Below are 20179 nucleotides of genomic sequence, written 5' to 3'. Positions count from 1 at the left end.
CATACTTTTAATAATGTTAATAAGGTTTATTATTCATTATTAGATTAAAAACCTGTCCCATTTAGTAGGGAATGCAGGATATTATTCTATGTCTGTGGTATTTAAATGTTTTCCTCGTTGCGATCACGCAAGTATCTTCATATTTATGTTGCTATGAGTAATGTATGCTAATTTGTCCAAACACAAGAACTGTACTCAAGTTGTGAATGCATTCATGTTTTATTTCTCCGAATACTCAACAAAATATCCAGCGGCAAAGTAAAAATCACTTGTTTCATTTCTAAAAAAAAACAAATAACATTTTGTACAGTAGACATATTACAAACTGTTCAGGATCTCTTCATAGTAGAATTTCACTGGACATCACGGAGAAGACGGGACAGATTTTTTAACATCAGAACACCAGAGTCCAGATCACACAGAAACACAGTTGTTTCTCAAACAGACTTCAAAATGAACTGATGAAAGGTCGAGTCTGCCCTCAGGCAAAGGCATCTGCATGCCTGTCATGGTTGTTCATATTTTCTGGCATAAAGGTAAATCATATATATAAAAAATGAGAGAAGCTTACGAGGAAAATAGAGAGACCAAAATCTTTGGAAAATTCTCTGGATTTATTTGGTATGGATTTGCGTATTGCGCATATTTTATTCTACGAAGATTGCATGAAATGTAAACAAATTTAATACAATATATATTTTTTAATAATTATTTTTTTTCATTTTTTGTGATGGGACAGTGGAGATTTACAGACAAGAAAGTATGGGGAGCAGAGATAGTGGAAGGGTCGGCAAAACAACTCAAGCTGGGAATCAAACTTGGGTCGCCGTGAGCACCTCTGTGCTATGTGTTGACGCACTAACCACTAGGCTAAACAATTTAGTACACATTTAAAACTCACTTTGGCAACTAATTTAGGTCAATCTGCAAAAATGTAATACCATTTCAGCCGTTCGTCCGCGCAATACCATTGTTGTCATTGCCCTCAAACTAGCTTGTTTGTATAATGGATTACAGTGATCAAAATCTCTAAAAGACCTAAGGTATATACAGCACAGAGAATACAACCGACCTCTGAGCGAGCTGAGAGAAGATCATGTGAGCTCTACTGGTGCTCCTATTGGCTGTCACTCAATATATTCGCTCTTCATTTGTATAAAGTCGAATAATCTCAACTTTGTCACATCGCTCGACATGCCCACCTGGTCACTAATGGACGCTGTCGCTCACTAACCATTGAAATAAACAGTCGCTTGTCGATTTGCCGCTGTGAGACGCTCGTAGTGTGAATAAGGCCTTATAGATATGTAAACCACTATTTTTAAGAAATGATGACGTCACCGTAGCACGCAACCAGAAGGATGACAATGGGCAACAACAACAATGCAAACTACAGACTGACACTAGCGCTGCTAAGTTTATAACACTATTACAACAAAACTTAGCAATGCTGTATCAAAAAACGACTAGCAGAGACGCATTACACACATCAAATATTATTAGATAAATGTGCGTTCGTGGGCGTCACGGTGGCGCAGCGGGTAGCATGAACGCTTCACAGCAAGAAGGTCGCTGGTTCGAGCCTCAGCTGGGTCAGTTGGCATTTCTCCAGTTTCCCCCACAAGTCCAAAGACATGCACTATAGGTGAATTGGGTAAGCTAAATTGGCCATAGTGTGTGTGTAAATGAGTGTATGGGTGTTTCCCAGTGATGGGTTGCAACTGGAAGGGCAAAACATACGCTGAATAAGTTGGCGGTTCATTCAGCTGTGGCGACCCCAGATTAATAAAGGGACTTCGCCGAAAAGTAAACGAAAATGAATTAATCAAAATGAATTAATGAATGTGTGTTTGTCATCATCTTCTTGTGTTTATGTCTGTCTCTTAAGAAAAAGTGTGTTAGCTTACAACGCCACATATAGGTCTGGCATATGTAGAACACCGTTTTAACAATTTCACCTGTTTCTGTCAAGATTACCAATGATCTAGCCTGTGCAGATCGCTGGAGAACTACACATCTGCCAATTTAATGAACTACACCTCCCATCATGCACCTTACACACACCAGTTCCTGATTCCCCGATTACACACACAGCTGGAAGCTCATGATGGACTAATCAGATGAACCATAAAAACAGCAGACACACACACATCATGGCTGAGTCTTGTAAACTGTAATTGAGCATTATGAAGCGTTTCCTTTTTGTCCTTTGCTTTGTTTTATGGTTTACGTTTTTTTGCCGCCTGTCCTGACTATTCGCCTGCTTTTCTGATACCGTTTTGGATTATCTGCATGCTCCCATCTGTCCCTGTTATAACCTTTGCCTGCTTGACGATTCTTAATAAACTGCATTTGGATCCTCAACTCTGTTGTTTCCAGACTCATTACAGTTTCCAAGTGATATATACGTGTATGGACGTTACATTTTTAGAATCCGCAAACAAAAAAATGACAACTATATCATTTATTGTGATTTAAAATCAAGGTTATTCAATCAAATATTGATGTTCTCACCTCAACTGAAGTCTAAAAATTAATTATTTTAAATTATATTTATTTAATACATAAAAATGCTCTAATTTAATACATTTTTATTTTAAATTAGAAAGGAATGTTGTAAGCAGTTTACAGTTTAAACAGAAAACTTTTTTTAATTAAAGAAGCAACTATCTATCATAAATTCAGGGAATTTTCGAGTGGTCTCTTAATTATTTCCATTGCTGTATATATAATTTTACACTTTTAATGAAACATCATGTTAAGGGCAAACTCAGGTTATCTGCAGTTATTTTTATATTAATGGCCAACAATGGAAACGAAGCCAAGCCATCAGTTAAAAACACATTTAAAAATCACCAACGACAACAAAAAATCTAATAAAAACACAAATATAAAAACAAAGAGAAAGAAATATCAGTAACAATTCATTTTTAGCATTTCTCTTTTTTTATAGAAAAAAATGCCCTGAAAAATGATTAGAGCACTAACTGAATGACTCTACAAATAATAAATAAATACATACTGTATCTTAAATTTCTACATAACTAATTAAATTAGATAAGATGCTCTTGTTGGCTGGAGTGTTAGTCAAACTGCTGTAGTTCTCTAAATGATACAAAGCTTCATTATCTAGACACTCGCTAAAACACATATCATTAAAAAAAAGCAGATTTTAATAGTCCTTCTATCCAGAAGTCCTGGTACTGCTTCTGTAGTCCTCAAGAAAATCTATTTTGTCCAAAAATAACATCTCGTCCATGACCCAAATCACCCCTAGTGTTTCTCTCTGTGCATTTTCACACACATACTGACGATTTTGGTCCAGTATAGGAACAAATAACCATTAAACCAAACTAGCATAACCCCAACAAAAACACTGCCATGAAATATAATGATGCATATAGTATTTAACAGCAGAATCATTCAGATTTGTTCAGTTTGCAAACTGACGAGGCACTAAACCCTCTTCATAATGGGATTTTTTGTAAAAAGATACCTTGATGGCATAATAAAAAGATGCAGATCATACAAAAGCTACAAACTATTTTAAACAATGACCATGTTTCTTTAAAAAGCTTCTGTAACTGCAGCAAGCAATATCCTACAAGGGAAAAGAAATGAAATATGTGGTCCAGTGTTACGCACTTCACATATATATGCGAGAAAAAAAAGCTAAATAGTTTAAAACAATTGTCTCTGAGGGAATATTATCACCTCATATATTTTGTGCTTTATGAAATCATAATTAGGCATGAAAAAATACAGCCAGAATGTAAAGTACTGTAGATTTACTGAGGTAAGCAGCAAGGCTATGTATTCGGATGAAATATTGAATACTGTAAGTCTACGCCTTCTGTAATATCAATAATAATAAAAACAATTTAATACATGATTAAAGGACTGTAGCCCAAAAAAGGAGATTCCTTTGAAATTCTCTTAAAAAAACGGTGTTAAGCTATAAAAAAATAAATTTGTATAAAGTCATACCAACTTGATCTCAAAAAATAATACATTTCTACAGAGGCTCGCAAGGCACAGCAAATCTGCTGTTGAAAAGAACGTGTGAGAAGATATAATATGACATGCTGCAATCTAAATATCTGACAATTTGCCTGTCAGGGTCTTGAATGGGGGTGTGCGATATATTTAGGGATTTTTTTAATGAATAAATTGTACAAATATTTAGCAGTTGTGTGTTTTCATGCTGGTTTAGGAATGTCATGGATAAATAAATAAAAAAAAATGCCAGTAGGCTGCCACAAGTGCCTGTATTAAAAAGCGATTCAATGAATTGTTCAAAAAACGCTGAGTCATTTAGAAATAAAGCAAGCGACTACACTCTAAAAATATTTTTGCTGCTTTTTTTGTTAAACTACTTCAGCTAAAATCAGCTCAAACAATACAATTCATTCAATTTTTCATTATTAATTAGTCAGAATTATTAAACCCCCTGAATTATTACCCCCCTCCCCTCAGTTTATTTTTTTCCCCAAATTTGTTTAACAGAGAGAAGATTTTTATCAACACATTTGTAAACATAATAGTTTTAATAACTCATGTCTAATAACTGATTTATTTTATCTTTGCCATGATGACAGTAAATAATATTTGACTAGATATTATTAAGACACTTCTATACAGCTTAAAGTGACATTTAAAGGCTTAACTAGGTTAATTAGGCAGGTTGGGGTAATTAGGCAAGTTATTGTATAATGATGGTTTGTTCAGTAGACTATTGAAAAAAAATTGCTTAAAGGGTCTAATAATTTTGACCTTAAATGGTTTTTAAAAAAATGTATTCTAGCTGAAATTAAACAAATAAGACTTTCTCCAGAAGAAAAAGTATTATAGGTAATACTGTTAAAAATTTCCTTGCTCTGTTAAACATCATTTGGGAAATATATAAAAAAGAAAAAAAAATCAAAGGGCATTTAATAATTCTGATTTCAACTGTAATTGTTTTATGTTCAACCCACTTATTGGTTGTAAAAACAATTAAGATCCGACAACATGTAGGACTTGTGTGGAAGCCAGCCTTTTATACAGTGTGTTTGAATGGATTATTGAATCGACTCAAGTGATTTGTTCAAAAACAGATTCATTTGGGAACAAATCACACAAGTATGGCATCAAATTTTATTTGATAAGGAAATTCAAATATTTAGCATTTGTGTGTTTTTGTGCTGGTTTAGGACTGTCATGGATAAATAAGCATAAAAAATACCAATAGGATGCGACAAGTCCCTGTCTTAATGAGCGATTCAATAAATCGTTAAGAAATGCTGTTTTTTGTTCTGGTTTAGGACTGTCATAAATAAATAAATAAAAAATGGCAGTAGGCTGCCACAAGTGCCTGTCTTAAAGAGCGATTCAATGAATCATTCAAAAACACTGAGTCATTTAGAAATAAAGCAAGTGACTACAAAAATATTTTTGCTGCTTTTTTTGTCAAACTACTTAATTAAAATCAGCTGAAACAACACAATTCTTTAGATCTTTTTAAAGGGAACTTAATTGGTTTATGTTCAATCCACTTATAGTTTTATAAAAAGTTGGGACAACATAAAGGAATTGTGTGGAAGCCAGCATTTTTCACAGTGTATAATTGAATGAATTACTGAATCGACTGAAGTGATTCGTTCAAAAACAGATTTATTCTGGAACAAATCACACAAGTGTAGCGCTAAATTTTATTTTATAAAGAAAATGTACATATATTTAGCATTTGTGTGTTTTTGTGCTGGTTTAGGACTGTCATGGACAAATAAATAAAAGAAATATGCTTTTAGACTATGACAAGTCCCTGTCTTAAAGAGTGACTCAATGAATCGTTCAAAAAGGCTGACTCATTTAGAAATAAAGCAAGCGACTACACTCAAAAAATATTTTTGTTGCTTTTTTTGTCAAACTACTTAATTAAAATCAGCTGAAACAACACAACTCTTTAGATTTTTTGGAGACAACTTAATTGTTTTTTGCTCAATCTACTTAATAGTTGTGACAACATGAAAGATATGTGTGGAAGCCAGCAATTTTCAGTGTATTTGAATGGATTATTGAATCGACTCAAATGATTCGTTCAAAAACAGATTCATTCAGATCAAACCACGCAAAAGTGTTGCACTAAATTTTCTTTTCTAGCTTTTAACGTCTAAAATATAACTCACTCCATATTAATGTCTTATTAATAACTTCATTCAAATATGCTTTTTCCCCTACACAATTAATGTTTTTGTTTGTTTTTTTGGCGTAATGTCAGCTTACGTTATATTAAAACAAAAACCATACTATCATTAAAGATAAATATCGCACACCCCTAGATGAGAATCATAAATTTCGCCTCAATAGACATTAGCGTATCTGCATGAGCCACTCACTTACAAAACAAAAGCCAAAGGCATGAAACAGAAAGGTAAAAATCAGAGGCCCTAAATGAAATTATGTCCACACGGAGATTCAAATGACACGCTTCTCCAATGGTTTACAAAAATACATATAAAACGAACCAAAAATCCTGACTGAAAACTTGCAACTGGAGAACTGAATGTATACAGTATAATACAGGAAGGACCGACAAAATCTATATCTCGACTGAACTGCTCATGTGACCACTGATGTTTTTGTGTTTTCGAATGTGGTGATGAATATAGATTTTTTTTGTCTGTGTCAGCAGGATAAGACTGTTTTTCTGGCTCACGCGAGGAGAGATGGATACAGTAAATTGTAGTCTGAGGTGGAGATGAGGAGAACAGCCGCTTCAGGACTCCTGGGGTACCACCTCCATCATCTTCTGGCACATCACTGTGGATGAGACTGCACAGGGAAAAAAGTAATAATATTATGTTACTGTGTAATTTTATTTGTTCGTTAATATACATACATTAAATTGTTAAGATTTATTTAATAATATAAAGATCGTGCTGTTTTTTATTAATCAAAGAATCTAGAAAAGATGCTTTGTGGTTTATAAAAATACATATTTCAAGGCTTTAAAGATTGTGAAGTGTTTCTTGAGGAGTAAATCATCAAATTAAATTGAAAATTCAGCTTTGCGATCAAATGTCTAAAATAAATTACATTTTAAAAATAATTTTTCAAAAGTCATTTTTTTTATTTAAATAATATTTTATAATATCAATTTTAGGGGTTATTATATATATTTGTATAAATATAGATAGATACAGCAGGGAAAATAACTATTGAACATGTCATGATTTTTCCAGGGAATAATATCTAATTATATTTATTATATTATTAGATATCTAATATCTAATTATATATATTAACTATATTATTAATCTATTATCTATATTAATAATAATACCTGTTGACATGGAATTGAACCAGATTTTGGTAAAAACCCAAACAAAATCCTAGCTAAAAAATAAAACAAAACAAAGAAATCAGAATAATTAGTATGTGTAATACACAAGGAGAAAGTACTGAACTACTGAAACGTATTTAATACTTTATATGAAAGGCTTTTTCATGATGGCAGCTTAAAGACTACTCTCGTATGGAGACTGATGTCACTTGCATTGCTCGGGTGTGAGTTTTTCACAGACTTCAACAGAGTGTAAAAATCTTGATGGTTTTGTGGGTCTCATCTGTCAAATCTGATCTTTATTTTGTATTCTCTATTGGATTCAGATCAGGTGATTGGCTGGGCCATTCTACAGCTTGATTTTCTTTTATAGATAGATAGATAAACAGACAGACAGACAGACAGACAGACAGACTGACAGAGAGATAGATAGATAGATAGATAGATAGATAGATAGATAGATAGATAGATAGATAGATAGATAGATAGATAGATAGATAGATAGATAGATAGATAGATAGATAGATAGATAGATAGATAGATAGATAGATAGATAGATAGATAGATGTGTCCATATTGATATGAGCCAACAAATTGTATTTTTGTTGTTATCGGTCCAATAACAATATTAGGGCAATAAAAAAGGCATAGCTGATTAATAAAGTATTTAAGTAAATAAAATTAAATCAATTATTTACTGTTTGTGTTTTCCTTTTATTTCTGCAATCATGTAGAAAAATTTGAAAATTCATATTTATCGGTTAATATATCGGCTATTGGCCAATTATAAAGAGTTATCGGTTATAAATATCAGTTAAAATTTTCAAAACCGTCAAATCTTATTTCGATAAAACAAGCCCTATCCTGCATTTCTTTCTTATAAGTCTATCAAAATATGGAGACAACTAGGGGTGTAACGGATCACGGTTGATTCGTTATTTGCACGGATCACAACACATCACAACACATCACGGTTCTAAAAAAGGACATTTACATCATTTAACCACTAGGTGGTGACAATCAGACATCAAATATGCCACTGAATAATTCTTCAAAAATGATCCATTTGGCAATGAAACATGAAGTTTTATAAGCGAATAACTGAATCATTTATTGAAAATGAGACTAAAAATACTCACAGATGATCTGCAGGAGCCATTTCGGCTTCGTCTGCCACCAAACGCCGAAAAAATAGACAGGAACTCCTGTAGCGATGATCCCGAACCCTATAGCACACTCCACAGGGGTCTTCCAGAAGGACACCACGATGAGGAACAGACACGCCAGCACGAACACAATGGGCAGCAGAATATTGACCTGGTGGACAGACAGAAGGCTTTGAAAAATACGATCAAAAGTTTATTTTACACGTGAAAGACATACTGTAAATGTTTCCGCTCAGTGTTGCTTGCTTCTCTGACAATCACTATTCTTCGTCTCTGGCTGCTGGGTTTTTTTTCTGGTAGGACATCCTGATCTTTGATGTTTGCCTTGTGTTGTGTTTTCTGCATCTCTATACAATAGGCTGCAAGAATGGAGCTCCAGGAATGGTTCAAAGCTAGTCTTATTATAACTTTCTCCTGGAGTTTTTCTTGCTACTACTCCATCACGAAGGAGTAGATCATTGTTTTTGTTATCCAAAACCCGGACTGATCTGGTTTTATAGAATGATTCATTGACAGACGATTTTTATTATTATTTTTGTTATTATTATTATTATTTTTGTTATTATTATTATTATTAATATTATTATTATTATTATTACTACTACTAATAATTATAATATGGGTTTAGCTTTTTATTAAATGCTCACATGCATTCACATTAAGACATTAGGTAATGTTATGTGATGCAATGTAGTGTATTTATATAGCGCATTTATTGTGTATGGCCATACACCCAAAGCATTTCACAATCATGAGGTGGGGGGTCTCTCCACACCATCACCAGTGCGCAGCATCCACTTGGATGATGAGACAACAGCCACAGGACAAAGGCGCCAGTGCACTCACCACACACCAACTATAGGAGTGGAGAGACAGTGATTGAGCCAATTCGTTGGATGGGTATGATTGGGAGGCCATGATGGTACGATGGGAATTTAGCCAGGACACCGGGGTTACACCCCTACTCTTTTACAAGAAGTGCCATGGGATTTTTAATGACCACAGAGAGCCAAGACCACTTTCATCCGAAAGACGGCGCTCACTGACAGTATAATGTCCCCTTCACTATACTGGGGCATTAGGACTCACACAGACCGCTCCCCCTGCTGGTCTCCCATCCAGTCACTGATCAAGCTCAGCCCTGCTTAGCTTCAGTGAGTAACCGGTCTTGATATACATATACAAAATAAACATATATGAGACTTAGGTACATATAAAAATTAGGTAAATATAAGTATAACATATTTATAATTTATTCTTTACATCTGCTCTTTAAAGTTAAGATATTTCAATTACTTAGAACTTAATATAAGTAAAAAAATAAATATAAAGTCTTATAAACGTATGTAAACCATATATGCATATACGCATTTAAATGTACTGTCAGAGTTAAATCTAATGTATTTACATGAAAATGTGCTAAATGTACTCAAAAGTGTTGCACTGAATATTTTAAATACATCATACAGATTTAAGATATAAATTTTAACATGTTTTGCAATGAATGTAAAATAACTATAGTAATATATTATATATTTTTCTTGTAATGGCAAAACTGAATCATCAACCTTGTTTTTTTTTCTGCAATGTGTTATATTATATTATATTATATTATATTATATTATATTATATTATATTATATTATATTATATTATATTATATTATATTAAAAACTTATAATTTATATTTAAGAATAAATAAATATATTATATTATATTTAAGAAAAAATATTTAGTTTAAATTAATCATAAATTTGGTACATCTATAATTTATAAACATTACGAATTTGACACTTTTGTGTCAATGCATAGTACATTTAGGATAAAATGTAATACATTGTAAAAATACATATAATACATATTTATCAAATAAATACTGTATTTAATTACATTTTTTTATTCTGTGATGGCAAAACTGAATCATCAGCCTTAATATTTTTTTCTAGAAATTCTGATTAATATAATATAATATAATATAATATAATATAATATAATATAATATAATATAATATAATATAATATAATATAATATAATATAATATAAAATAAAAAAATAAAAACATAATACAATAAATACAAAATAATAATAATACAATACATGAAAAAATAATAATATAATATAATGTAATATAATATAATATAATATAATATAATATAATATAATATAATATAATATAATATAATATAATAAAAAATAATAACATAATACAATAAATACAAAATAATAATATAATATAATAAATGAAAAAAAATAATATAAAATTATTTAATATAATAAAAATAACAATATTATATAAAATAATATAATATAATAAATGAAAAATAATGTAATATAATATAATATAAAATAATATAATAAAAAAATACAATATAATAAATATAAATATATATATATAAATTATATATTATAGTAAATTTAAAATAATAACATAATACAATAAATACAAAATAATAAAAATATAAAAAATGCAAAAATAATAATATAATATAATATAATGAATGAAAAATGATAAAATATAATATATTAATTGAATAATAATAATATGAAATAATACAATAAATTAAAAATAATAATAATAAAATATAATTGAAAATAATAATATAATAAATGAAAAAAATATATATAATATAATAAATAAAAAAATTATATAATATAATATAATACATAAAAAAATCATAATATAATATAATAAAATAAATTTAAAATAATAATAATATAGTATAATATAATTTTTAAACAATATAATATAATATAATATAATATAATGTAATATAATATTATTATTTTTAAAGCATTAAGTTGAATATTTTATAACATTATAATTTTTGGTCAATTTAATGCATCCTAGTTGAATAAGTTTGAAAACATTTAAACATATCTCACCCACCCCAAACAAATTTTGAACACCAGCAAACAATAAATTTTTTGTAAATTCTATATATTGCCAATTGTGTATAGGATCTAAAAATACAATATTTTTCTCTCAACATAATCCTCTTTCATCCTACTGCATTACAGCTACTCCAGCCATCCCTCCAACAGTTAAAACCATCAGTAAAACATCTAAGTGCTGAGTACCGACAGACAATGCGCTGTCCCTAATGAGCAAAAGATTATGAGCAATAAGCGAATGGCCTCTTTCACTCCAGCGCCTCCAAACCTCTGATGAAGATCTCCCTCTGTGTGTCCGACAGATGAACGCAGGCCACTGAGTGCAGAGATGAGACTTACAAAAGAGCCTGTGTGTTACCGTGCCGTTGCCGGATATGTCCGGTTTCAGTCAGGAACAAAAAAAAGCAGGTCACTTCCCAAACGTTTAAAAGAATGACCTGGTTCACCCTGTGGAAGTCTTTTTGTTTTCACTTGCAGATGTTTAGCCAATCAGAAGCTGTTTTTGATTACTGACTCCGCCCACTGGTTTACCTTAATTGGTCGTTCCAGCTCGGGTTTCTTGTAGCGCAGCCACATCATTCCAACGATGGCCATCGCAATGCAGAGCCAGTTGAAGAAGCTGAAGAAGTTGATGACGGAGAAAATATCGTTGGAGAACGCGTACAGGAGAGTCATGATGCACTGAAAGGGGGGAAAAAAGAAAAGGAATAACGGTTTATTTCCTGTAATAATATGCTAATTATTCTGAATCCTGCAAATTATTTAAATATATGCATTTTATTTTAGGGATTAAAGTCCATGACATTTTTAAATGTTTGTGAAAATGTCTTGTCAATATTTTAAAATATGAGTCAGTCTTTCAATTTTGTGAATACAATCAGTGATTTCCTTAAACAAAAGGACAGAAAAGGTGCTCTGAAGGTGAAAAAAGAAAAGAAATGCTTATTTAATTATTGTAATAATATGCTAATTATTCTAAATCCTGCAAATTGTTCAAGTGTCTGCATTAAATTTATAGTTTAAAGTTCATGAAATTTATAAACGTTAGTGAAAACTTCTTCTGAATACTTAAAAATATGATTCAGTCTTCAGTTTTGGGAATCAGTTCTGTGATTTACTAAAAAACAAAAGGACAGAAAAGGTGAACTGAAGGGGAAATAATATATTTCTTGTAATAATACAATATTTATTCTAAATCCTGCAAATATCTGCATTTAATTTTAAAGTTTAAAGTCTATAACATTCACAAATGTTTGTAAAAACGTCTTGTGAATATTTGAAAATATGATTCAATCTTTAAGTTTTGGGAATCAGTTCAGTGGTTTGCTAAAAAAAAGGGGGGGGGGGGGGGGGGTGGATTCATTTTTCTAACTGGCAAATTATTGAGAATCCAGCTAACACCTTAAGTTTACTCCATGACATGTTTCAAATCCTTCGTGTCAACTTCAATTTGAAAAGTCACATTGAATCATTGAGATATGTGAATCAACTGAAAAGCGATTCTCGCAAAAATTGGACACTATTATGAATTGATAATATTTTTGACTTGACAGATGCTTTTTACGAGTCATCGATGATCATTGAATTCTTTTCAAAAAGTTAGATTTGTGAACCACTACATTCATAGAAATAAAGTTGACTAAAAAGATTGATTTGGTCAAAAACTGAAATGGTTAAACTGATTATTGTTGGGGTTTTTTTATTTAATCAAAAAGAATGATTTATATTTTTAGTGAATAACAGTTTGTTTGATTCTTAAGCAAAAATTCAGAATAGAACACAGTATTTCTGTACAGAATCTAATTTTTACCCAATTAAACCCAAACAAACTAGTCCTAAATTAGGACATTGAGGTCACAACTTGGTTATAATTTAATATGGTTAAAAACCTTCAATATACAAAAGTCAGAAAGTGAGAGGAGAAAAAAACTACAAAAATAAATCAAGTGAATAAATAAAATCAGCTGTTATTAACCCATCAACTTTACTGTCATAATATTTCTCACTCATTGTTATTTTTGACCCATTTCCAAAAGGTTTACGTACCTGGACCATTTTTATAGTATAAGTATATGAGATAAGTATATGATTTACATTTTTGAAAAAATAAATAAATAAAATCACTCAATTATAATTGAATAAAATTGATTTACAGAAAAAAAATTATAAAAAAACCTATTAAACTAATTGACTTAAGAGTTCATTCAAAAGGTAGAACTAGGTTAAGTGATTCACTGAAACAAGAACATAAAAAAAAAAACACAACCGACTCATTAAGATCAAATTTGCTCAAATATTACAAAAAAAATCTAATCTCAAAGAATGATTAGAGCAACAAACAGAACAGATTAAACAATTTACTTAAAAAGACTTAAAATAATGATTCACTCCAAAATAAGAACTGTTTAAACTGATTCACTAAAAAAAGACTCAAACAAATGATTCACTCCAAAATAAGAACTGTTTAAACTGATTCACTAAAAAAGACTCAAAGGAATGATTCACTCCAAAATAAGAACTGTTTAAACTGATTCACTAAAAAAGACTTAAAAGAATGATTCACTCCAAAATAAGAACTGTTTAAACTGATTCACTAAAAAAAGACTCAAAAAAATGAATCACTCCAAAATAAGAACTGTTTAAACTGATTCACTAAAAAAGACTTAAAAGAATGATTCACTCCAAAATAAGAACTGTTTAAACTGATTCACTAAATCAAGAACATAAAAAACAGAACCAATTCATTAAAAACATCAAAGTTGCTTAAATACTATTTAAAAAATCTAATCAAAAGGATTGATTTTAGCAACAAACAGAACTGATTAAATGATTCACTTAAATTAACGACTCAAAAGAATAACTCACTCCAAAATAAGAACTGTTTAAAGTGATTCACTAAAACAAGAACATAACAAAACAGAACCAATTCATCAAAAACATCCAATTTTCTTAAATACAATGAAAAAAACTAACCGAAAGAAATGATTTGAGCACCAAACAGAGCCGATTAAACGATTCACTTAAAAAGACTCAAAAGAACGATTCACTCCAAAATAAGAACTGTTTAAACTGATTCACTAAAACAAAAATAATTAAAAAATGATTCACTCATAAACTGGACATGATATTAAGAGTTGTGGCTTGGTTTTTGGGACACCTACAGTAAATATGAGTGAAGGCAGAGGAGTCAGCAGGTCAGGGTGGATCATGGACAACAAACTGGGAAGATGACCTTCTCTGGAGCCCACGAAGAACAGCCTGAAGACACACAGATCCAGTTTTGTCCATTAAATCCAACACTAACCACCATTATAAACAATATGTGCAGTGGAAAAGCCTGCAGGCTGACTTAACAACAACAACACTAACCAGACAGATTAATCAAATAAACAACTTAAAGTAAAGTGATCTGATTAACGCAACCTCTCCCAACACTGGATATTTATAACAAGACTGTGTGTGTGTGTGCACATTACCTAGATGAAGTAAACAGAGAGCCGTTCACAGAGCCAAAGCAGGACAGGCCAACAAACACAGGGATTATCCAAGCCATTGGACCCAAGTGGTAGTTTCCAAAGTCCTGAAATAAGCCAAAAACAGCTTAATTATTATGGTACTTTAATAACTATTAATTAAAGGGCAGCTAGTAAGTAGGTTAATGAATTGGTCACACTTTACAATAAGGATTCATTAGTGAATGCATTTACTAACACGAACCAATAATGAACAATACTTGAGCTGCATTTATTAATTATAAGAGAGGAATATGCGGGTGCATGTGTCAAATTTGATTGATGAACGCCACGCCCCTTTAAGGCGGGACTTCCGGTTTAAGCCCTGCTTATGTTGTTATATCAAAGTCATGGAGGACTTTAAAGTAATCGCTAGCAGGCCCGGTCAGATTTGGTCCGATGAAGTAAATACCGACTTAAATGGAAACGTTATATCTATTGACGAAAAATGGATCTATATATACATAGAGAGATAGAATCTGAAGATGACACACCCAGGCTCTGTCAGCTATATGATGTGTCAGCACTTTCTTATCATTATTTAGCATTAGAAAAAACAACAGGTTTATCATTCTATCTTCCTGAAGCACCCAAATAAGTGCTTCTTTTGTCACAGTGTATCACAATTTGTGTCTGTAGATTACAATTACCGTACAATAAATATTTTTAAAGGCTGTTTACTCCACATTTGCTTTTGTTCTCCTGCATTGAGCTTTAAATTTCCACTTTAGTACCACTTACAACAAACTTTACAGATTTATTCAGATCTACAATCAGATTTTTCTTTTTACAGAGGGATTTGTCTGATTACACAAATAATTTACAGTTTTAATAATATCTACAATCTGATTTTTCTTTTTACAGAGGGATTTGTCTGATAATATAAATAATTTGCCTGAATATACACAAAATTCACGGGTTTATTAATATCTACAATCTGATTTTTCTTTTTAGAGAGGGATTTGTCTGATAATATAAATAATTTACAGTTTTATTAATATCTACAATCTGATTTTTCTTTTTACAGAGGGATTTGCCTGATGATATAAATAATTTGCCTGAATATACACATAATTTACGGGTTTATTCATATCTACAATCTGTTTTTTTTTCATTTATTTTACAAATAATTTGCCTGAATATACAGATAATTTATGAATTTATTCAAATCTACAATCTGATTTTTGTTTTTTAGAGGGATTTATCTTATTATACAAATAATTTGCCTGAATATACACATAATTTACGGGTTTATTAATATCTACCATCTGATTTTTCTTTTTACAGAGGAATTTGTCTGATACTATAAATAATTTGCCTGAATATACACATAATTTATGGGTTTATTCATTTCTACAATCAGTTTTTTTTCTTTTATTATACAAATAATTACCTGAATATACGGATAATTCATGATTTTATTCATATCTACAATCAGATTTTTGCTTTTACAAAATTATTTGTCTGATTATACAAAAAAATTACCAGAACATACACATAATTTACCATTTTTTTTTCATATCTACAATCAGATTTCGCTTTTTACAGAGTGATTTGTCTGATTAAACTAATAATTTGGCTGAATTTACACATAATTTTATGCTATATTTGCTATTTTTTAATTTACACAGTGTTAAAAATAATTTCCCCAAACCCTTCTGTAATAATAAAAAAAAAATTAATAATGAATGAAAAAAAAATCATAATAGTAATAAAAAGTAATAAAAAATGTTCAACCGTTTGTGCAGAAATGTATGCAAATTGGCACATTACAATGATATTATGCATCATTTGCATATTTAAACATAACATTGCAATACAACATTGTTTTTTTCCAATTCTTGATGCAATCAATCACGTTTATCAGTATGGTGATTGCTATTAATTATTTGTTTTACCCTACATTTACCTGCAGTGTCTTAAACATAGTTAAATATGGAATATAATATATCTATAAGGCGACACTCACCACAGCAACGGCCTCAGATGAGAGCATTTTCTCTGGACTGAGTGTGGTGAAGTAGGCCAGGTTGGTCAGCACATAGACAACGGTGACGATGGGGAGCGAAATGATGATGGCCCGAGGCAGATTTCTGTAAAATATTGGCACACACTCCATTATATAATCCAGCTTTTGCAAAAATTTCACTGTGTTATATTATTTATTATACAATTTTGGTGTGCTCGGCTTTGTTGTGCATCTATTTTTGTATACATTTGTATAACAGTGTTATTTTGGTATTATTGACATTTTAGATTTTATTAATAGGTTTTTTTATTATTATTTTGTCTTTTAACAATTTAATTTTAGTTTAAGTGTTAGTTCAGTGTAACATTTAAAGTACAAAAATGAAAATTTATTTACTTTATTAAAAATTTCTATAATAGTAAATGAGAAAACTAAACTATTATATTTTAAAATGACTAAAAAACAGTTTTTAATAAATAGGAACAACAAAAAAAGTCTTTAATAAGAAATATAATGACTCTTGTTCAAAATATTACATGTAAAATAATCTGACAAGACTCATAAATAATAACTGAATAACTTTATTGTGCATATTTATTTTCTTTGTTCGGATGTTATATTCCTTCTTTAAGGGAAAAAAAACATTGAAATGAGGAAAACATATATATTTTTTATTTTTTAATCAGGGAAAAAATAGTTTGACTTACTTGTATGGCTCAATCATCTCCTCTGTGACAAAATTCAGATAATTCCTTAATAAAAAAAAAGAGAGAAAATAGCAAATTATAAAATAAAAGCATATTCAACAAATTCAACAACTAAAAAATAAAAAAATCAAGGTGTTAAAGTGAAAGCAAATTATAACAATAACAACAACTCTCTCCTGTTTCCCCATGCTGTAGTGGTGTGTGTGTGAGCAGATCACTCTAAGTTCTCTGTGTGGCAGTGAACTCATTACGCCTTAAAACCTTTTCAAAGTCATCTGGAGAGACACCCTGATAAAACGTTAATAGAATATTTCATAACGATACAAGAGAAGGCCCTTTTCTTTTTGTCAGTTTTCTCATTTATTGGGTAGCTAAGGAAATTAGAATTGTTGTTTTGTTTAAATCATTACTTTTGTTTCAGGTAAGAGATGCTTAAAATTAGTTGGCGTACTGTATGTTTTGTTTGTTGTTTTGGCCTTTATTTTCCTTACAACCTTGGTTTAGGACTGATCTATATATAACAGAGGAAGGAAATTTTCACAGAATGTCTGATAATATTTTTTCTTCTGGAGAAAGTCTTATTTGTTTTATTTCGGCTAGAATAAAAGCAGTTTTTAATTTTTTAAAAGCCATTTTAAGGTCAATATTATTATCCCCTTTAAAGCTATATATATATATACCCTTGTGTATTAGCTACTCCGCTACTCCGGACACTCTACAGTTTGACAAATATTGCAGCTGTTGGATGACATAATGTACTTTAGAGGCTTTTTTAGTCAAAAATGTAGTTGCTTAGATTGCAACTATGCAGTTTATTTATAAGGATAATGCCTATTTTTAATATTTATAATTTCTGAGAGACAGCGCATCGGCGGTCATTAGCCTGTCTTTGAGCAAAGACAGTTGACGATGTTCATCCACAAGATGGCGACAGAGACAACATAATAAGCCCTAAAGGAAAACGAGCGTAATTTCAAACTACAGATGATCAAATCATTATTAAACAGGTAAAATACTTACTAAGTCGATCTCTCTCTTTTATATGCTGTAGTACTGTTTACCATAGTAATATTGTGATCTCCCGATTGCAACAGAGAAATACTGGGAAATCTCTAGACTGAGATAGCATTTATTTCATGCCGTTAAGCCTTATAATGTTAAAATATGAGTAAAATCATCTGTTTTGTCATCACTTTAGACATTACGCTAGAGAATCATTCAAACACTAGCTCTAAAGTGACGGTGAATGAGCAATGGTTTTTGCTGTTCTGACATCAGCTGCAGATGTAAATGAAAGGGGGAAGAAAGTAGTTCCTTTTACAAAAGGGTTTTGAGACTCTCTGTGTTCGATTTTCTTTTTTATACACACGGTTATGCCGTCAAACTGTTGTATGAATGCAATATCACACTCCTAGCCACCTCGCACTGCTAATAGTGTGACATTGCTCATATAAATTTGTTTTATCTTTTGATAACTTGGCCTGTGTGTGTGATTGGCGAGCAGGAAAGGCTGCGTGACCTCTTTAATAGAGAGTCATTCTTATTTTATGTGTGTAGCGCAGTGCTTCCACTACGTAACAACCATAATAGTAATTATAATTATGTTGAAAGAAAATTCTGAAATATTTAAGTAGTAATTTAGAGTGACAAGAAATTATTTTGAATTCTATTAAAGTGGATGTATGAAATATTGTGTTCATACTACGTCCTCCAGCATCAACCAAATATCCAAAGTACGAGTCACTCAGCTTATTTACATTAAAAAAACAAACACTGTGGCATTGTCAAAACCATTATTTGCTATGTAGAATGGAAATCTGGACCAATGAGATTTCATGGTGGGCGGGGCTACTTAGAATGACCAATTAAAGACATATAAAACAAAAGCATCTAACACTGTCACACACAAAAATGAGACTTACATCGCATTACATTACCAATAAAGTCTAATATTTGTCATGTAGAACGCAAATCTGGACCAATGAGATTTCATGGTGGGCGGGGCTACTCAGCATGACCAATTAAAGATGTATAAAACAAAAGCATCTAACACGGTCACACACAAAAATGAGACTTATATCGCATTACAATACCATTAAAACCTAATATTTGCTATGTAGAATGCAAATCCGGACCAATTAAATGTCATGGTGGGCGGGGCTACACAGCATGACCAATTAAAGACATATAAAACAAAAACATCTAACACTGTCACACACAAAAATGAGACTTACATCGCATTACATTACCAATAAAGTCTAATATTTGTCATGTAATACGCAAATCTGGACCAATGAGATTTCATGGTGGGCGGGGCTACTCAGCATGACCAATTAAAGATGTATAAAACAAAAGCATCTAACACGGTCACACACAAAAATGAGACTTATATCGCATTACAATACCATTAAAGCCTAATATTTGTTATGTAGAACGCAAATCTGGACCAATGAAATTTCATGGTGGGCGGGGCTACTCAGCATGACCAATTAAAGACGTATAAAACAAAAGCATCTAACACGGTCACACACAAAAATGAGACTTATATCGCATTACAATACCATTAAAGCCTAATATTTGCTATGTAGAATGCAAATCCGGACCAATTA

The 20179-nt window shown here is 31.0% G+C and overlaps 1 protein-coding gene across 1 annotated transcript in view; it reads right to left on the bottom strand.

The window, feature by feature from the left end:
- Positions 1-200: 200 nt before the first annotated feature.
- Positions 201-20179, bottom strand: part of slc7a5 (solute carrier family 7 member 5) — a 37992-nt gene continuing 18013 nt past the window's right edge. The window contains exons 4-10 of the mRNA XM_056451565.1: positions 17571-17615; positions 16864-16987; positions 14859-14962; positions 14544-14640; positions 11914-12063; positions 8464-8641; positions 201-6813 (exon numbers count right to left, since the gene is read on the bottom strand). Coding sequence (XP_056307540.1) covers positions 6758-6813; positions 8464-8641; positions 11914-12063; positions 14544-14640; positions 14859-14962; positions 16864-16987; positions 17571-17615 — 754 coding nt within the window. The 3' untranslated portion in view covers positions 201-6757. The remainder of the gene's footprint in view (positions 6814-8463; positions 8642-11913; positions 12064-14543; positions 14641-14858; positions 14963-16863; positions 16988-17570; positions 17616-20179) is intronic.

This window comes from Danio aesculapii, chromosome 25 (assembly GCF_903798145.1).
Source record: "Danio aesculapii chromosome 25, fDanAes4.1, whole genome shotgun sequence".
In the NCBI taxonomy this organism is placed as follows: domain Eukaryota; kingdom Metazoa; phylum Chordata; class Actinopteri; order Cypriniformes; family Danionidae; genus Danio; species Danio aesculapii.
This window is presented reverse-complemented; position numbering and strand designations above follow the sequence as displayed.